Source organism: Monodelphis domestica, chromosome 1 (assembly GCF_027887165.1).
Source record: "Monodelphis domestica isolate mMonDom1 chromosome 1, mMonDom1.pri, whole genome shotgun sequence".
Lineage (NCBI taxonomy): Eukaryota > Metazoa > Chordata > Mammalia > Didelphimorphia > Didelphidae > Monodelphis > Monodelphis domestica.
Window position 1 is genome coordinate 756,639,441 of NC_077227.1, and position 14,523 is coordinate 756,653,963.

General features: G+C 59.3%; 1 protein-coding gene across 2 annotated transcripts; it reads right to left on the reverse strand.

The window, feature by feature from the left end:
• Window positions 1-510: 510 nt before the first annotated feature.
• On the reverse strand, window positions 511-12,182 carry OSR1 (odd-skipped related transcription factor 1). Of its 2 annotated transcripts, none has more exons than XM_007477944.3 (3): window positions 11,863-12,182; window positions 2,568-3,253; window positions 511-1,770 (listed from the first exon to the last, which is right to left on the reverse strand). In XM_007477944.3, exons 2-3 carry the CDS (start codon window positions 3,227-3,229, stop codon window positions 1,635-1,637), a joined length of 798 nt encoding a protein of 265 aa, XP_007478006.1. In that variant the 5' UTR covers window positions 3,230-3,253; window positions 11,863-12,182; the 3' UTR covers window positions 511-1,634. The 2 variants fall into 2 exon arrangements, with proteins under 2 accessions (XP_007478006.1, XP_001371558.2); XM_001371521.5 differs by lacking the exon at window positions 11,863-12,182 and adding an exon at window positions 8,397-9,601.
• Between the last annotated feature and the right edge of the window lie 2,341 nt (window positions 12,183-14,523).

A 14,523-nucleotide genomic window follows, 5' to 3' on the forward strand; every position in this document is an offset into this window, starting at 1 on the left:
GGAGGGAAAGAGGGAGGAAGGAGGGAAGGAAGAGAGGGAGGGAAGGAGGAAGGGAGGAGGAAAATGGAGGGTAACAGGAAAAACAGAAGGAATGTGAAGAGAGAGAAGGGGGAAGGAGAGACAAAAAGAGGGAAAAGAGGAAAAGGGGAAGAAAGAGAGAAAGAAAGAAAGAGAGAGAGAGAGAAAGAAAGAAAGAGAGAAAGAAGGAGAGAAAGAAAGAAAGAAAGAAAGAAAGAAAGAAAGAAAGAAAGAAAGAAAGAAAGAAAGAAAGAAAGAAAGAAAGAAAGAAAGAAAGAAAGAAAGAAAGAAAGAAAGAAAGAAAGAAAGAAAGAAAGAAAGAAAGAAAGAAAGAAAGAAAGAAAGAAAAAGAAAGAAAGAAAGAAACCCCTCAGCGGCCCCTTTTCTTATTCCATGGGACGAGGACAGTTGGATCTTGGAGGGGGGGGAGGGGGGATCACTTGTCCCAAAGAGAAAACATGCTCGAAATTGCCCTAACCTAGAAGTGAAACCTTTGTTCCCTCAGCTTGGCAGCCTGTAAAATAACCATTTATTTTAATGTATCTTAAACAGCAATAACAAACAGCCCAAACTCCAGTGATAAATGTCCTTTTCCCAATCAACAGCCTAAAGTGCCAACAGTCACCCCTCCCGCCGCTCTCCTCTCGCCTTACAGAAACGTGTCCTCTCTCTCTCGCTCTCGCTCTCTCTACACTGTTAGGAAAACTTTAGAAATAATAATAATAATAATAATACACAATAACAAGCCTGTGGGTCTTTTCCGTTTAAGAGCTCTGTCCCGGGGCCAATCCTGGCCCCCGGCCACCTTCGGACCCCGGGCCGAGGGGAGGGGCCGGCTTGGATCACTTTCACTGGTCCCTCCATCTTCCCGGAGCGCTAAGCTGGGGCTCTCCCAGGCCGTGTCCATGGGCTCCTGGAGGGCCCTCACAGTCCCAGGGCGGGAGCTGAGGGTGGGCGCACGGGGAGTCCGATGGCGTTGGGTGGAGGGGACTGGGGTGATCCCACGCAAGGCCGCTTTGGAGCGTCGCCTGGGGTCCCCGGGGCCGCCCAAGTTTGCTCCGAAGGGGGCGTTCTAGAACTCTGCCACGGTCCTGCTCGCTTCACCGCCGGTCCGAGCCAATTCTGGGCACACTGGGCAGAGGAAAGGGAAGTCTGCCCAGAGAGGAACCTCGCGGAGAAAGCTGGCCCGGTCATGTCCTGTCATGTAACGCCGCAACAACGTAGCGCTGCCGCCACGGAACTCGGGGACGAGGGAACAAAGGAACAATAACAACACTGCTGGGAGGGACGGCGGCCGGCGGCCCGGGCTCGAAAACCCTTTCCCTCTTAGCCTGCCGGCCGACCCTTGAGCTCCACCTCTTGGTGCAAAGTTTCTGCGGTCAGGCCCGGAGCAGGCCGGCCGCCGCCCCTCCGTCCACAGTCCAGCGGCCAGGCCTGGAGGGTCCGTGCGGTGAGCGGGGCCGCGAGTGTCAGAGGGAGGAAGAGCCCGGCCTTGGCTCCTGGCCCGGCCTGCCAGGGGCTGGCAGCGCCTTTCTCGATTCCAGGCTGAGGGGTCTCGGGCTTTGGCCTGCGACCAGGGGCGGAGGCTGCTTCCTCCGAGGTCTGCGGACGGGCCTTCAGCATTTGATTTTGTTGACTTTGAGGTCCTTCACTTGCGTGTGCAGAGTCTTGTGGACGGCTAGAGTCCTGGACTGGCAAAATCCCTTCCCGCATTCCTGGCACTTGAAGGGCTTCTCCTTGGAGTGTATATACCTGCGCGGGGAAGAAAAGACGCGATGTCTCACCGCTGGCAGACTCGGAGGGGCTCGTGGAGTTAGCGGCGTGAGCTACCCCGAAGGCTCCCATCTCCCAGACGGGGAAGAACCCCCCCCCCCCCGCCCAAGGCTCTCCCAATCCAGGCCCAAGTTGGGGGCTGGAGGAGACGCTCTGGGCTAGAGGCCAAACGGGCCGGGAGACGCTGGAGTCCAGGCGAGCCTCCCAGGACGTAGGGTTTGGGGAAATCTGGGAGAGGAGCCGTTGGCACCCGGGATTGGGGGCTACCCGCGCGACCAGAGTTAACCACACTTCGGGGGAAGTGCTTAACCGCAGGCTCCTGGGGTGGGGCTGCTAATAAAAACAACAATAAGCCCATGGGCTTTGGCTGGAGGAGCTGGAGCTGCGGCCCGGGTCCCAAGACCAGACCAAGGGCTTTAGAGCACCGATTTAAGCCAGATAGTCAAAGACAGGCAGGGGGAGGCAAGCCTTCCTTTGGGGATAAAAGTGTAGCTCGGGGAGGACAGACACAGCCCTGCCCGCCTTCCCTGCAGGAGGTACGCTGAGCTCCTCTAGTCTGCCCTTCAGGGGAGGAAGCCGGGAGCAGGGAGGACGGGCTTGCCCCAAAGGTCTGCCTCTGCAGCCCCCAACCCTTGGCCCCCAGCTCGCTGGTTCTGCAGCCACCCTGGGTTCCTAGGGGCCAGTGAGTGGCTGTTCGGGAAGCCCAGGGTGCTGCCTAAGCCCTGACGCCCGAGCTGCGCGCCAGCTTCCCTCTGCCCCATCCCCTCCTCTCTCACCTGTGGTCGCGGAGGTGGTCCTGTCTCCGGAACGCTTTATGGCAGATGTCGCAAGTGTAGGGCCTCTCGTCCGTGTGCGTCCGCTCGTGAATCAGCAGGTTGTAGGACTTGGTGAAGTGGCGGCCGCAGAACTTGCAGACAAATTCTTTCTTGGTCTTGGAAGGCAGGCGGCCGCGAGTGGGCTTCTTCTCCGGGGACAGCTTGGTCACGTCCAGCAGGGCGCTGAGCCCGGGGGGAGGCGAGCCAGGGCCCTCGGCGTGGCCGAGCTTAGACGGGTCCTCTTGGGTGGCGGCCAAGGCCAGGTTGGCGAAGTCGAAGCGTGGCTTGGCCTTGAGCGGCGGTCCCCCAGTCCCTCCGTCCTGCGGCTTGGGCTGGATAACGTGAGGGAACCAGGGGAAGGCGGGCAACGGGAAGCGGGCGTCCACGAGGCTGGACACGGCGCCCGGCACCTTGGAGAAAGAAGAACGCGGCAGGTGTACGGCAGGGTAGCCCAGGGTCCACTGGTGCAGGTGCACGGCGTGCAGGGCACTAAACCCGTACAGGCTGGGCAGGTGCTCCGAGGGCACAGCGGGCAGGCCGTTCACGGCCTGCAGGAAGGAGTAGTTGGTGAGCTGAAGCGACGGGTGGATAGGCACGGGCGCCGGCAGGGTCTTGCTGCCCATGGCGGTTACGGCACGCTGGCCAGCCTGCGGAGGAAGGAGAGGGAGGAGGGAAGAGAAACAAAAGAGAGAAAGAGAGCGAGAGAAATTCAGTGCTGGGTCTGTCTGCAGGCTCTCTCCCCCTGGCTCCCTCAAGAAGAAGCCAAGAATCCCACTCGAAGTGACCAGGCAATGCCCCACGCGAAAGGCTGGGAAGCCTCCCCGCGCTCCCAGCCCCCAAATGCGAAGCTTTCCGTAGTCTCTGGAATTCCGAGCTGGAACGAGCAATTTAGAGATCAGGAGCCAACAAAGCTTTCGTTTTACAGACGAGGAAGCTCGAGGAGGGGAGGATGGAGGGGAGTAAGACAGAGGAGAGGGACACTCGGACAGGGGGGCAGAGACTGGTAGTAAGCGGCAGAGCTGGGACTCGAACCCCGCACCCTCTGACTGCCAAACCTTTGAGCTCCCTCACTGACAGTTGGGGCCCTGGGCCTCCCCCAGGGAAAGGGCAACGAATTCTGCGTGAGCCTTTGCCCCTAAGCAAACTCCTGAGGAAGACAGAGGACATAGAACACCCCTTCTCCGCGTCAGAGCGCCCCTCTCTCCGCCCTCGACTGTCAAAACAATTATTCTGACTTGCCCAGGGGTCTGCCTCGCTCCTCCGCTCCTCGGGAACCTTTGGAGAGGACCTTGGAGCCCAGGGAGTCGCTGAAAGCTAGCCAGGCCGTCACTGGAGCGCGCGCGCGCACACTTGCAGCGCTCTCCCTCTCTCGGTGTCTCTGCCTCTCGGTGTCTCTGCCTCTCAATCACACACGCCCCACAAACAGAAATAAACTTTCGCAGCCAGAGAAGAGCAAACAAGAAGCGCGCCGGCGCTGGAAGTAAACACAGACACACACGGTTTCAAATACGCCGCGAGAGATCCAAACAGACACACCTTCACACCGAGACAAGCCCGCAGCAATAAACACTCATCCGCAGAGAAACACAAACACAGGGCCTCGCTCGGGCCGCCCCGGGGATAAACACAAACACCCCGACACCGAGACACCAGCGCAAGAGCCGCTTGCAAACAGGGATAAACAAACAGATTGACACGGCAGAAGCCCCAGGGAAGAGGGAGCCACTCGAACCCAGCGGGGGTGGGGCGGCAGGGGCTGGGGTGGAAGTGCTAGCGAACAGACAACAAACGCGAGCCGAGCCGAGCCGTAGCCGGTCCCTTTAGAAGCCCCGGCAGAGAAAGTAACCCAGAGGTGTCGGCACTAGGAGAGCAACACAAATAGAGACGTAGTTCCATTCGACCTCAACAAACAAACCCAGAAATCCTCAACCTCCGACCCCCAAGCCGGGACTCAGGAAAGACGCGGCACTCTGCGCACCCCATTGCCCCCCTCCAAGCACAAAACCCCTCCGCGGGTACCTGCCACACCCAAACCCCAAGGACTAGAGACCCTGGGCTGGAAGGAGCCTTAGAAGTATTTTAAGCCAATTTCCTTATTTTACATGTAGGTAAACTAAGCAGGACGGGGAAGAGACTTGCCCAAAGTCACACAGCACACAGGTAACAAAGCCTGCCTCAGCTCTCTTGTCTTCTCAGGCCCGTCCTTGTTTTCCTAGCACGGACCCTGCGCAGAGACAAGGTGTCTCTCCTCTCATGGTCCTGCCTTACCTCTCCATTTCCCAGCTGCCCAACAAGGGCCTCTTCCCCCTGGCATTAGTCTTGACCTGGCACTCCCCAAGCTGGAAAGCAGAAGGATGGGGCCCTGGAGCACCTCCAAAGCACCGCCTCTGCTTTCTCCTAGCACCTCAGAATCCATCTTAGAGATCTTGAGCCCAAGCCCACTGCACCCAAGAGAGCTTTCTGGTTTCCCCCAGGGGTGCTGGACCTGGTTGGAGATCTCAGGTTTACAGGGAAAAGACCCTCCTGCGGCCCAAACGGTCTGGGTGCTAAACTGAGGCACGTTTCTCAGACTGGGGCCCAGTGAATCTGCCATCTCTGTAGTCTAGCCTCAGCCTTCTAGGTCCCAGAATTCCTAGCTGGGAGCAGCTGGTACCCTGAAGGTCCTCCGTGTTTTAGGAAGACACATTGAACTGCTGAATGTCTCTCTGGAATGGGCCTTATCAGTTCCAGCCTCCTACTACAGATAGGTAAACTGAAGCCCAGAGAGGGGAAGCCACTTAGGCAGGGCATACGCACAGCAAGGAAGGGCCAGAACACTCTGCCGAGTCCTCCAGGCCAGGGCTTTCCCTCTTACTCTCACTATACTCACACTCACACTCACACCCCCCTCCCCACCCCAGCCTGGGTCTCTAAACGCAAACTGCTTCTCCTGCCTTCGAGCCCCTCCAGGCCAGCGCCAAGAGAACCCCAAGCTCCTTCCCCATCCGTAGCTGATGAAGAGCAGCATGGCCAGAAGGGGCAAACCCAAGCCCAGAGAGGGCAGCCAGTGCCTGCCATGGACGGCAGGACCTCGGACCAGCCCTTTCCCGGCACCCTCTTCCTCAGAAGGGGCAGCTTGTAAGCAGAGGCGGCCTGGAGTCAGGACAGAGCCGCGCTCTCAGGCCGGCTCTACCACAGGGGACTGCTTCCCTTCCTTCTCTGGGCGGTGGGGATCAAACAAGGCTCTGACTACCCTCCCGGGGGGGGGGGACAATCGGGGGGGGGCGCCTTTTTAACCTTAAAAGCCCTCTTGAGTGATGGGAAGCCCTAAGGAAACTGCACCAGCGAAGGTGCTACCGGGCTGCAGAGCCGGCCTTGGGGAGCCTCAGAATTCCGCCAGGAGGGGGAGGAAAGAGGGGCTCCGCTGGAGCAGGTTCAGGACCCCAGAGAAAAGAGGAGGGGCCTTGGAGAGCGGAAGCTGCCCGGGACTACCTGAAGCCAGGGGGTTCACTGCCCCAAAGCAGCTATTCTGCTCGGGCGGCCCCGCCCCTTCCGTCAGTCTCCGGGCTCCTGGTTCAAATTTGAAACTTCTTGAGGGAGGGAGCAGCGGACGAGATTCCTTCCCCAGGCTTTGCGGGAGAGGGAAGAGCCCAGAACTGCTAATGTGAGGGGCAGCTAATTTGCATATTTCACAAAGTTCTTTCCACACTTTTCGGCTTGTGAAAAGGGCAAGAGCTGTCCGGACTCGCAGTTTAGAGAAACTGAGTCCCAAAAAGGAGGACGTGACAAAGGGACCTCCGAGGTCATTTCATCCCGCCCCCTCAATGAACCGACAAGGATTTATTAATATCTCCGCCTGCGTTGTGCTTAGGGACAAGAACGCCTTGGCCAACGCCGCACTTCATTGATACTGGAGCAGGCACTCGGAGCCAGGTCTCCTGCCGCCAGTTTCCACCCCATTTCTGGTTATAACGGTCTCGGGTGCCCTTGCGTGTGGCCAGTCCTCAGCGGTCCTCTGGGTTCAGCAGGGACTAAGACTGTTCCCTTACCAGCCCGCGAGATGAGGTGGAACTTCTGGGCACCGGGAAAAAAAGAAAAGGAAAAAGGACTTGTGTAGGCGCAGAGGGAAGGGAGGGAGGGAGGGAAGAAGAGAAGGAAGGAAGGAAGGAAGGAAGGAAGGAAGGAAGGAAGGAAGGAAGGAAGGAAGGAAGGAAGGAAGGAAGGAAGGAAGGAAGGAAGGAAGGAAGGAAGGAAGGAAGGAAGGAAGGAAGGAGAGAAAGGAAAGAAGGAAGGAGAGAAAGGAAAGAATGAAGGAGAGGAAGGAAGGAAGGAAGGGAGGGAGGGAGGAAAGAAAGAAGGAAGGAAAGAGAGGAAGGAAAGAATAAAGGAGAGGAAGGAAGGAAGGAAGGAAGGAAGGAAGGAAGGAAGGAAGGAAGGAAGGAAGGAGAGAAAGGAAAGAATGAAGGAGAGAAAGGAAGGAAGGGAGGGAGGGAGGGAGGAAAGAAAGAAGGAAGGAAAGAGAGGAAGGAAAGAATAAAGGAGAGGAAGGAAGGAAGGAAGGAAGGAAGGAAGGAAGGAAGGAAGGAAGGAAGGAAGGAAGGAAGGAAGGAAGGAAGGAAGGAAGGAAGGAAGGAAGGGGAGGGAGGGAAGGAAGGAAGGAGAGGAAGGAAGGAAGGGAGGGAGGGAGGGAGGAAAGAAAGAAGGAAGGAAAGAGAGGAAGGAAAGAATAAAGGAGAGGAAGGAAGGAAGGAAGGAAGGAAGGAAGGAAGGAAGGAAGGAAGGAAGGAAGGAAGGAAGGAAGGAAGGAAGGGGAGGGAGGGAAGGAAGGAAGGAGAGGAAGGAATGAAGGAAGGGAGGGAGGGAAGGAGGGAAGGAAGGAGAGGAAGGAAGGAATGAAAGGAAGGAAGGAAGGAAGGAAGGAAGGAAGGAAGGAAGGAAGGAAGGAAGGGGAGGAAGAAGAGGAAGGAGAGGAAGGAAGGAATGAAAGGAAGGAAGGAAGGAAGGAAGGAAGGAAGGAAGGAAGGAAGGAGAGGAAGGAGAGGAAGGAAGGAATGAAAGAAGGAAGGAAGGGGAGGGAAGGGGAGGGAGGAAGCGAGGGACGAAGGGAAGGAAGGAAGGAGAGGAGGGGGGAATCTGCAGTCACTCCTGACTTTCTGGAAAATGCAGAGTTGCCGACCAGCAAGCAGTGATTTTTCTGCGTGGTTTTCTGCGTGGCAAAAGTTTAGCCGGGAAACCTGTGGAGCAAATAGAAGCATGACCCCTCCACTTGGCATCGTGCCAGCAGGAGCAACTTAACCAGTCTGAATGGGAGGGGACGGACAGAGGAGGGCTCCCTGAGCCCACTCTGCAGAAAGAAAGCAATATCAAAGTATCTTAGGACTCTACTCGGAGTCGGAGAAAGAGGGAGTCTGAAGTCTTTGGGTCTAGACCTGGCCCTGCCGGTGACTCTCCGGGTGATTGTACTATCTTGGGCAAGTCCCTTCTCTCTGAGACTCAGTTTACTCTTCTGGATGAAGAGGAGGTTGGCCCTCTCTGGCTCCACAGCCTATGTTCCTAGGAAAACAATCACTTAAGATTCTCGACTGCAGGCGGCTGGGGTATATGGGGGAGGGGGGGGCAAGGAAGACCCAAGGGAGATCAAACTCGACATCTGAAGGGCGAAAGGGACATTTCGGCTCTTGGCACTGTGCTAGCTTCATTTAGAAAGTGGCCTGAGACCGGGGAGGAAGCATCCTTCCGACGACATCAAAGACCTTCTCGTTTTGCCCATCCCCCGCTCAGAAGAGCTTTCCTCTTTGATTTGGGGTTTACCTCTCCGTTAACTACCGGCCGGGGTAAACAGATCCTTATCTCTGTCTCCAGCCCAGCCCAGTCACTGAGCACCCCCCACTCCTCTTCCGTCTCAGCCGTTTGTCAACGGTGCCTGAACGAGGGACCCTGGAAAGCTGTGGCATCCGGCCACGGGGGCTGCAGCTAAGCCCCCGCCCACTCCGTCCCTCAGTTGCTGCCTGAGCCCGTGCCTGAGCCCCCCCGAGCACTGCCGCGCGGCTCAAGCCTTCGGAGCGGGAAGGTGGATAATAAACTGACCTGGTCCCGGGCTCTCCGCCCAAACCCAGTTCTTGGTCCCAGGCCTTGTGCCCGTGCTCTTGGGGTTTCCTTCAGACGGTGTAGCAGAGCCTCACAGTAGGCTGAGAACAGGATTTGGGGGCCAAGAGACCCAGGTTCGAATTCCGGCTCTAATATTGAAGGGCCTGTTACCCTTTCCCGCCACACTACCTGCTCCCTCTCTCTCCTCCCGTTAGTCCTCACTCAGGGCTCCTGCCCTAATAGTCCCAGGAAGCGGGAAGCGAAGACGGCTTCTTGGAGTTCTCTTTGCAGCCCCTACGGTCACCAGGGCCCCGCCTGAGATGAAATGGCTGGAACTTCCCTCGCCGATCTCGGGCTGGTTCGAACCGCCTCGATCCCGAGCTGCGGGCCCCCCCGGCAGTGCTCCCCAAGCCTCGCACTTTCCCCGGCGCCTTCAAGCGCAGGAAGCCGGAGACTCGAGCAGAACTCGGTTCAAGGCAGGAGGAGGCTAGACTGCGAGGCCAAGCAGGCTGGCCGGAGCGCGATTGTTTGAAACGAAGGACTTGGAAGACAGGAATGATCCGGTTCGAATTCTGACTCTAAGCCAAGCGCCGAGCAAGTCGCTTTCCCTCTGTGCCTCAGCCTCCTCGTTTGTTCAAAGGAAGGGCAAGGCTTCTCGCCCCCATTTTCCGCACCGTAAGCCCCGCACTCCATCCTGGGCAGTCTGGAGGAAAGCCTTAAGTGATACAGGAACTCGAGAGGGGCTGTTTAGTCTCACCATCTCGGTCCTTCCACTACCTCCCCGGCCTTGGGAGACCTGTTACAAAGGGCTCGCTCTGGGCTCCAAGCGACTTGCAGAAAACTCGGGGCTCTCCCTAGTCCGGGACACAAACACCCCAGCACGCCCCCCCCCCCAGCAAGGTGAGGACGCGGCCCTCCAAACACGAAGCTGCCAACCCCTTCGCCACCTCTTCGTCCCTCTCCCAATAAGAGCCTGCCCTGGCTCCAGGGAATGTGGCCCTCTGCCCCGCGCCACTGTACCTCTCGGGGTCCCCCGCCCCGGGAGAGGGGTGCCTTTCTAGGAGCAGCTCAGCGCCCTCGGGCTCGCTTCCTTAATTGCACCAGCGAGTGGAAAACCCTGGCCCCACTTTGCGATGGCCTTGGGATGGCTGCCGAAAACGGATTTGGGGCCCAAAGAGAAGGCCTCGCCCTCCGGCTTTCTAAAGGAACCCCTGAGGGTGCGTGGACACTCCTGGGTGTCCGCATGCGGGGGCAGAGACCCGTGGGCGCTGGAGACGGCCCCTGAGGCTCTAACGCAAACAGGCCCGGGCCGCCCCAGCCCGACAGAATTAGGGGCGCTCCTGGCTGGTGCAAAATCGAGTTCATTCGGGGCTAATTGGCCGTGGAAGCCTTAACTGCGCGCACAACGAGAGCTAGGCGAGGACCCTGCGCCCGGGCGAGCCCACTCACGGCAAGACCGCCTCTCCCCTCCTGCAGCGAACGGCTGCCTGGCGGACCGCGGCGGGGCCGGCCCGTGAAGCTGGCTCTAGCCGACTAGCCCTCAGCCCTAGAACGGAAGAGGAGACGAAATGGGCCGCGGCCGCAGGATGGCAGCTGCTTGGGGCTTGTCTTGGGCTGAGCATTGGGTCGCGACTCGGAAGAAGCCGCTGAGATCGCGCTCTCGGATGGACCCAAGAGGCCGGGGGCCCGCACCCTCCCCGACCAGCTCCCTTCGCTCCTTCCTTTTGTTAGTTCCCTCCGGGAGACGGAGTCCCAGGCAGCCGCTTCTGCTAGTTCCCTTCGGGACACTGAGTGCAAGCCCTCCCGGGGTCACAGACAGGGACGCGGCGAAGGGCTCCGGGGCTCCTGAGTCCGTTTGCTGCGGCTCCCGGAGCCGGCCTCGCTCCTTTCTCGGCTCCCCAGGCTTCTGGGGCTGGAAACTGTATTCTTCCCTCCCGCTAAATGGGGAACATCCTGACTTAACGGAGCCTAATGAAAACCAGGGGGAGGCGGTAGGGAAGCCCCTAGCCCACGACTCGCTTCTCTGGGGCGTTTTGCCACTAACTGCCGCTCTCCCCTACCGCCCAGACCTGGATTCAGCCAGAGCTCAAGCGGGCGGAGCGTGCTTAGCTCGTGGCTCCGCTCTGCCCCCGGTCTCCTCAGGCCAGGGAAAGGCGGCCCCGGGCTGGCGGCGCCTGGAACCGCTACCCGAAGTGAAGCGAGAGGAGGCTGTGTTCAGGCATCTTCTGGGGGTTCGGAGGGCCGAATTGGAAGCAGGGAATGAGGGAAGCAGGGGCTGAGGGGCGAATCGGGCCGCGGAGGGGAAGGTCTGTCTCGTCAGACTGGGGGCACAATCAGCGAGGTCGCACCTCGGACCCTGGGTTTGTGGTTGGGGCCTGAGCAGCTGCTCCTAGTTATGGGCTTTGACTCAGTAGCCCCTTTCCCCGTAGTCTCCGGCCCAACTTTCCCCTCCCGTGCAGTTAAGGAGATTGCACTGAACGGTCTTCCAGGGCCCTTCCAGCTCTGGATCCTCCACTCCCAAACTGCTCTTCGATGCTGGATGCCCGGCATGCACCTGTCCCGGTGTAGCCGAAGCCCAGAGCCGCATCCCCTCCCGCCTTCTAGTGCTAGAGCTCGGGACCCTCGTTCTCAAGGGGAGCCCAGCCTCAGAGCGCATATTCTGCGGAAACTTGGGGGCTGGAGGGTTTTTAAAGCGGGAACAACCTTCTGTCCAAAGTCGGGGTTAACCTGAAAATTCCATCTCTGCTCAGAGCTGTGGCAGGGCGTCAGAGGCATTGGGTGGGGGGAGGGGGAGCAACAACGAGGGTTGGGGGGGGGGGGCGATGGGACTGAGCCCCGAAAGCAGCTCTCGCTGTGGGTGCGCTCTGGCGCAGACCCTCCCGGTGCCCAGAGCCGTAGTCCCCGAGTTCTTATTTCGGGCAAGACCCCTTAAACTTGACCAGATCTAAACACTTGGGACTGGGAAGGGAGGAGACGAGGTGTTTAGCAGCCTGAAGGGATGGGGGAGGGAGCTGGGCGCCCGCGCGTGGGGGGGGGGGATATCGAAAGAAACCTGGGGCAGAAAAGTTCAGGACGGGTACCCCCCCCCCCGCTTACCCGCTGATGCCCACTCTGTAGCAAGCTGTGGCCCCTGAGAGCAAGCACACGCACACACTCAAGCAGGCAGGCAGGCAATCAGCGGGGCACTTACCCCCTAGAAATCCGGGTCCCCGGCGTTCGATTCTCTGCCTGTCCCGCCGCAGCAGGCAGCAGCCCTGGGCAGAGAGGGTACCGACGCTGGGCTTTGCCGGGGTGGACAGCCTCTGGCCGCTCGGGTCCTTTAGGCACTCTTGCGCGGTCTCCGGCTCAGACCGATCCTGAGGCGGCTCCGGGCTTGGGATTGCTCCGAGATCCCTCCAGCCTGGAAGCCCGAGAGCGCCTCGGTGTCTGGGACTGAGCCTGCCCCGAGCACCTGGAAATGTGGTCGGGAGAGTGGAGTTCTGACTGCACTGGTGCCTTCTCGGAGAGCCGCCTCCTTATTTTAATCCCCACTCCCCACCCCCCCATCCCCGCCCTCCCGCCTCCCAGCTCTCCCCTCCCCTCCTCTCTTCTCGTCTTCCCTGCGGGGTCCCAAAACCCTGCCCCGCGCCTGCGCACTCGGAAGGAAAGTTTCTGTGCCCGGGCTCTGCCGCGGAAAGGAAAGGAAAGGACCCAGAGTGGGGAGGCCTTCGGCGCCGCCGCCAGACCAGGCTCCCATCCTCCCTTCGCTCTCTCCTTGCTCTCAGTCCAGACCCTAAGCTCCTCCTCGGCCTAGATGGCTTGGGACCCAGCAAGACCCCGGGCTGGGGAGTCAGCACCAGGACCAGGGGCAGCTAGGAGGCCCTCGGGGCTGTGCTCGGAGTGAACGTGGCTCCTTCCCTTGGAGAACCAGGGTCACCCTGGCGGTGTCCCGCCCACGATTCCGAGGGGCTGCCGAGGCCGAAGCCGGAGCCGGTCACTCTTGAGCTCCTCTGGCTTGCTCTGCGCCGGCCTCACCGCCCGTCTCAGTCTTCCCCTAAGCTGTAGAGGACATTCGGGCAAGGCCAGGCTAGAGCCCGGCAAGGAGGAGTCTGATCTCACGCAGCAGCCGTAGCCACCCGGGATGAAAGGGAGCCTCTACCGCTTTGTCCCCTCAAGAGTTTCCAGAGAGTTAGAAAGCGTAGTCCCCGCTGGAATAACCAGGCGGCAGCAAGAGTCCAAGGGCAGGGCGGCCCCTACTGGGAGCGCCGGCGGGGTGGGGTGCAGACTGGGAAGGCAACGCAGTGGTCCCGAGAGGGACTCGGCGCTCTGCCCCCAGCTGGGGTTTCGTCCCTTCCTTGGAACTGCTCGGAGATGGCACAAAGGCCAGGGGGAGCCTGACCCCCCCCCCCATCTCGTGCCAGGGCTGGAAGGATCCCACCCCGACTTTCCCCCATCTCCGGCAGCCAAACCAAACTGGTCAAAAGGCGGAAGGATGGGAACGAGAGGGCTAGGCAGCGACAGAGGAGGACAGAGCAGAGCCCGTTGGGCTTTGGGGCCCCTCTAGGTAGGGCCACCTGCTTTGAGATTGATTGGGTGATGGGTTCGAGTGTGAGGACACGCCATCGACCCTTTTCCAACTCTGCTGCTAGAGGAGAAGAGCCCGAGAAAGATTGGGTGTGGGTCACGTTTGTCCGCGTGGATAGGTGTATGAGCATGTGCGCCCTCACGCTCCTTTGTTTTTCTGCTCTCTTTCCCGGTGCGTCTCAGTCATTCCATCTGACTGCTGGCTGACTCTCTCTTGTTCACTCTCTCTGTGTGTCTCTGTCTCTGTCTCTGTCTCTCTCTGTCTTCGGTTTCTCTTGGTCTCTATCTCTGTTGTCTCTGTCTTTCTTTGTCTCTGCGCTGCAGCTCTCTCTCCCCCTGGCTACCTCTCATTCCTGCTCCTTTGCTCTCCCCAGCCCTGTGCTCACCTTCACCTAAGGCTTCCTCCCCCCTGTCCCAGCCCTAGCAGCTGAGTCCTCAGCCCTTGGGTCCCCAGCCTCCCGGTTTGGCCGGATGAGGCTCTCCCCTCCCGCCCGATTTTAACAAACCTGCCTCTGCGTCTTTCTGGCTGCCTGCAGAGGGCACCTGTTGGGTGAAGGAGGAAAGGCAGGCCTGGGGAGCGGCGGCAGAAACCCGGACATATTTAGATGTACCCACTCCAAGCGTCCATGAAACTGAGCTGAAGCCCAGCAAGAACAGCAGGCCGGGGACCTCTCCTGCAGCCTGGGTGAATGGGCGAATGGGCTTGGGATCAGCTTCCTCTTGCTCATGCAGGGGCGATGCAGCTTCCCTGTAGCCCAGACCAGAGCTCTCACTGACGGGAGCCCACCTTGGGATCTGCAGATTATGGGGTAGGAGTGGAAAAGCTGGGCCAGCCCTGGGGGAATAAGCCCACTGCCAGAGCTGGACCAAGCTTGGAAGTCGGAAACTGCTTCCTATCCCACAACTCCTCCCCCCCCCCCAACACTTGGTCAAAAAAGAAAACTAAGTGCAAACAGCCCCCCCAAGGCTCTCCAGGTCTCTTCTCCTCCATCCTGGGCTGAGGCCCGTCTCCACCTCCCTGGGCTGTCCCTTCGAGGTTCTCCCCACCCCTCACCCCAGAGGTTTCTCTAGGGCTCATCCTTTTCCAGCCTTTGTGGCCTGAAGTTGGCTGACTCCAACCTGCAGAAGGAACTCCTTCAGACCTCGAGCTTCTTGGGTCAGCCAATTCCCTTGTGGTTCCCTTTATCTTTCTCTCCGGAGGGAGCAATTCTCTTTCCCCTTTCTTTGAACAAGAGCTGCCATCTGCAATTTGGACTCCCAAAGAACTCCTGTCCTGGAGCAGTAGGTG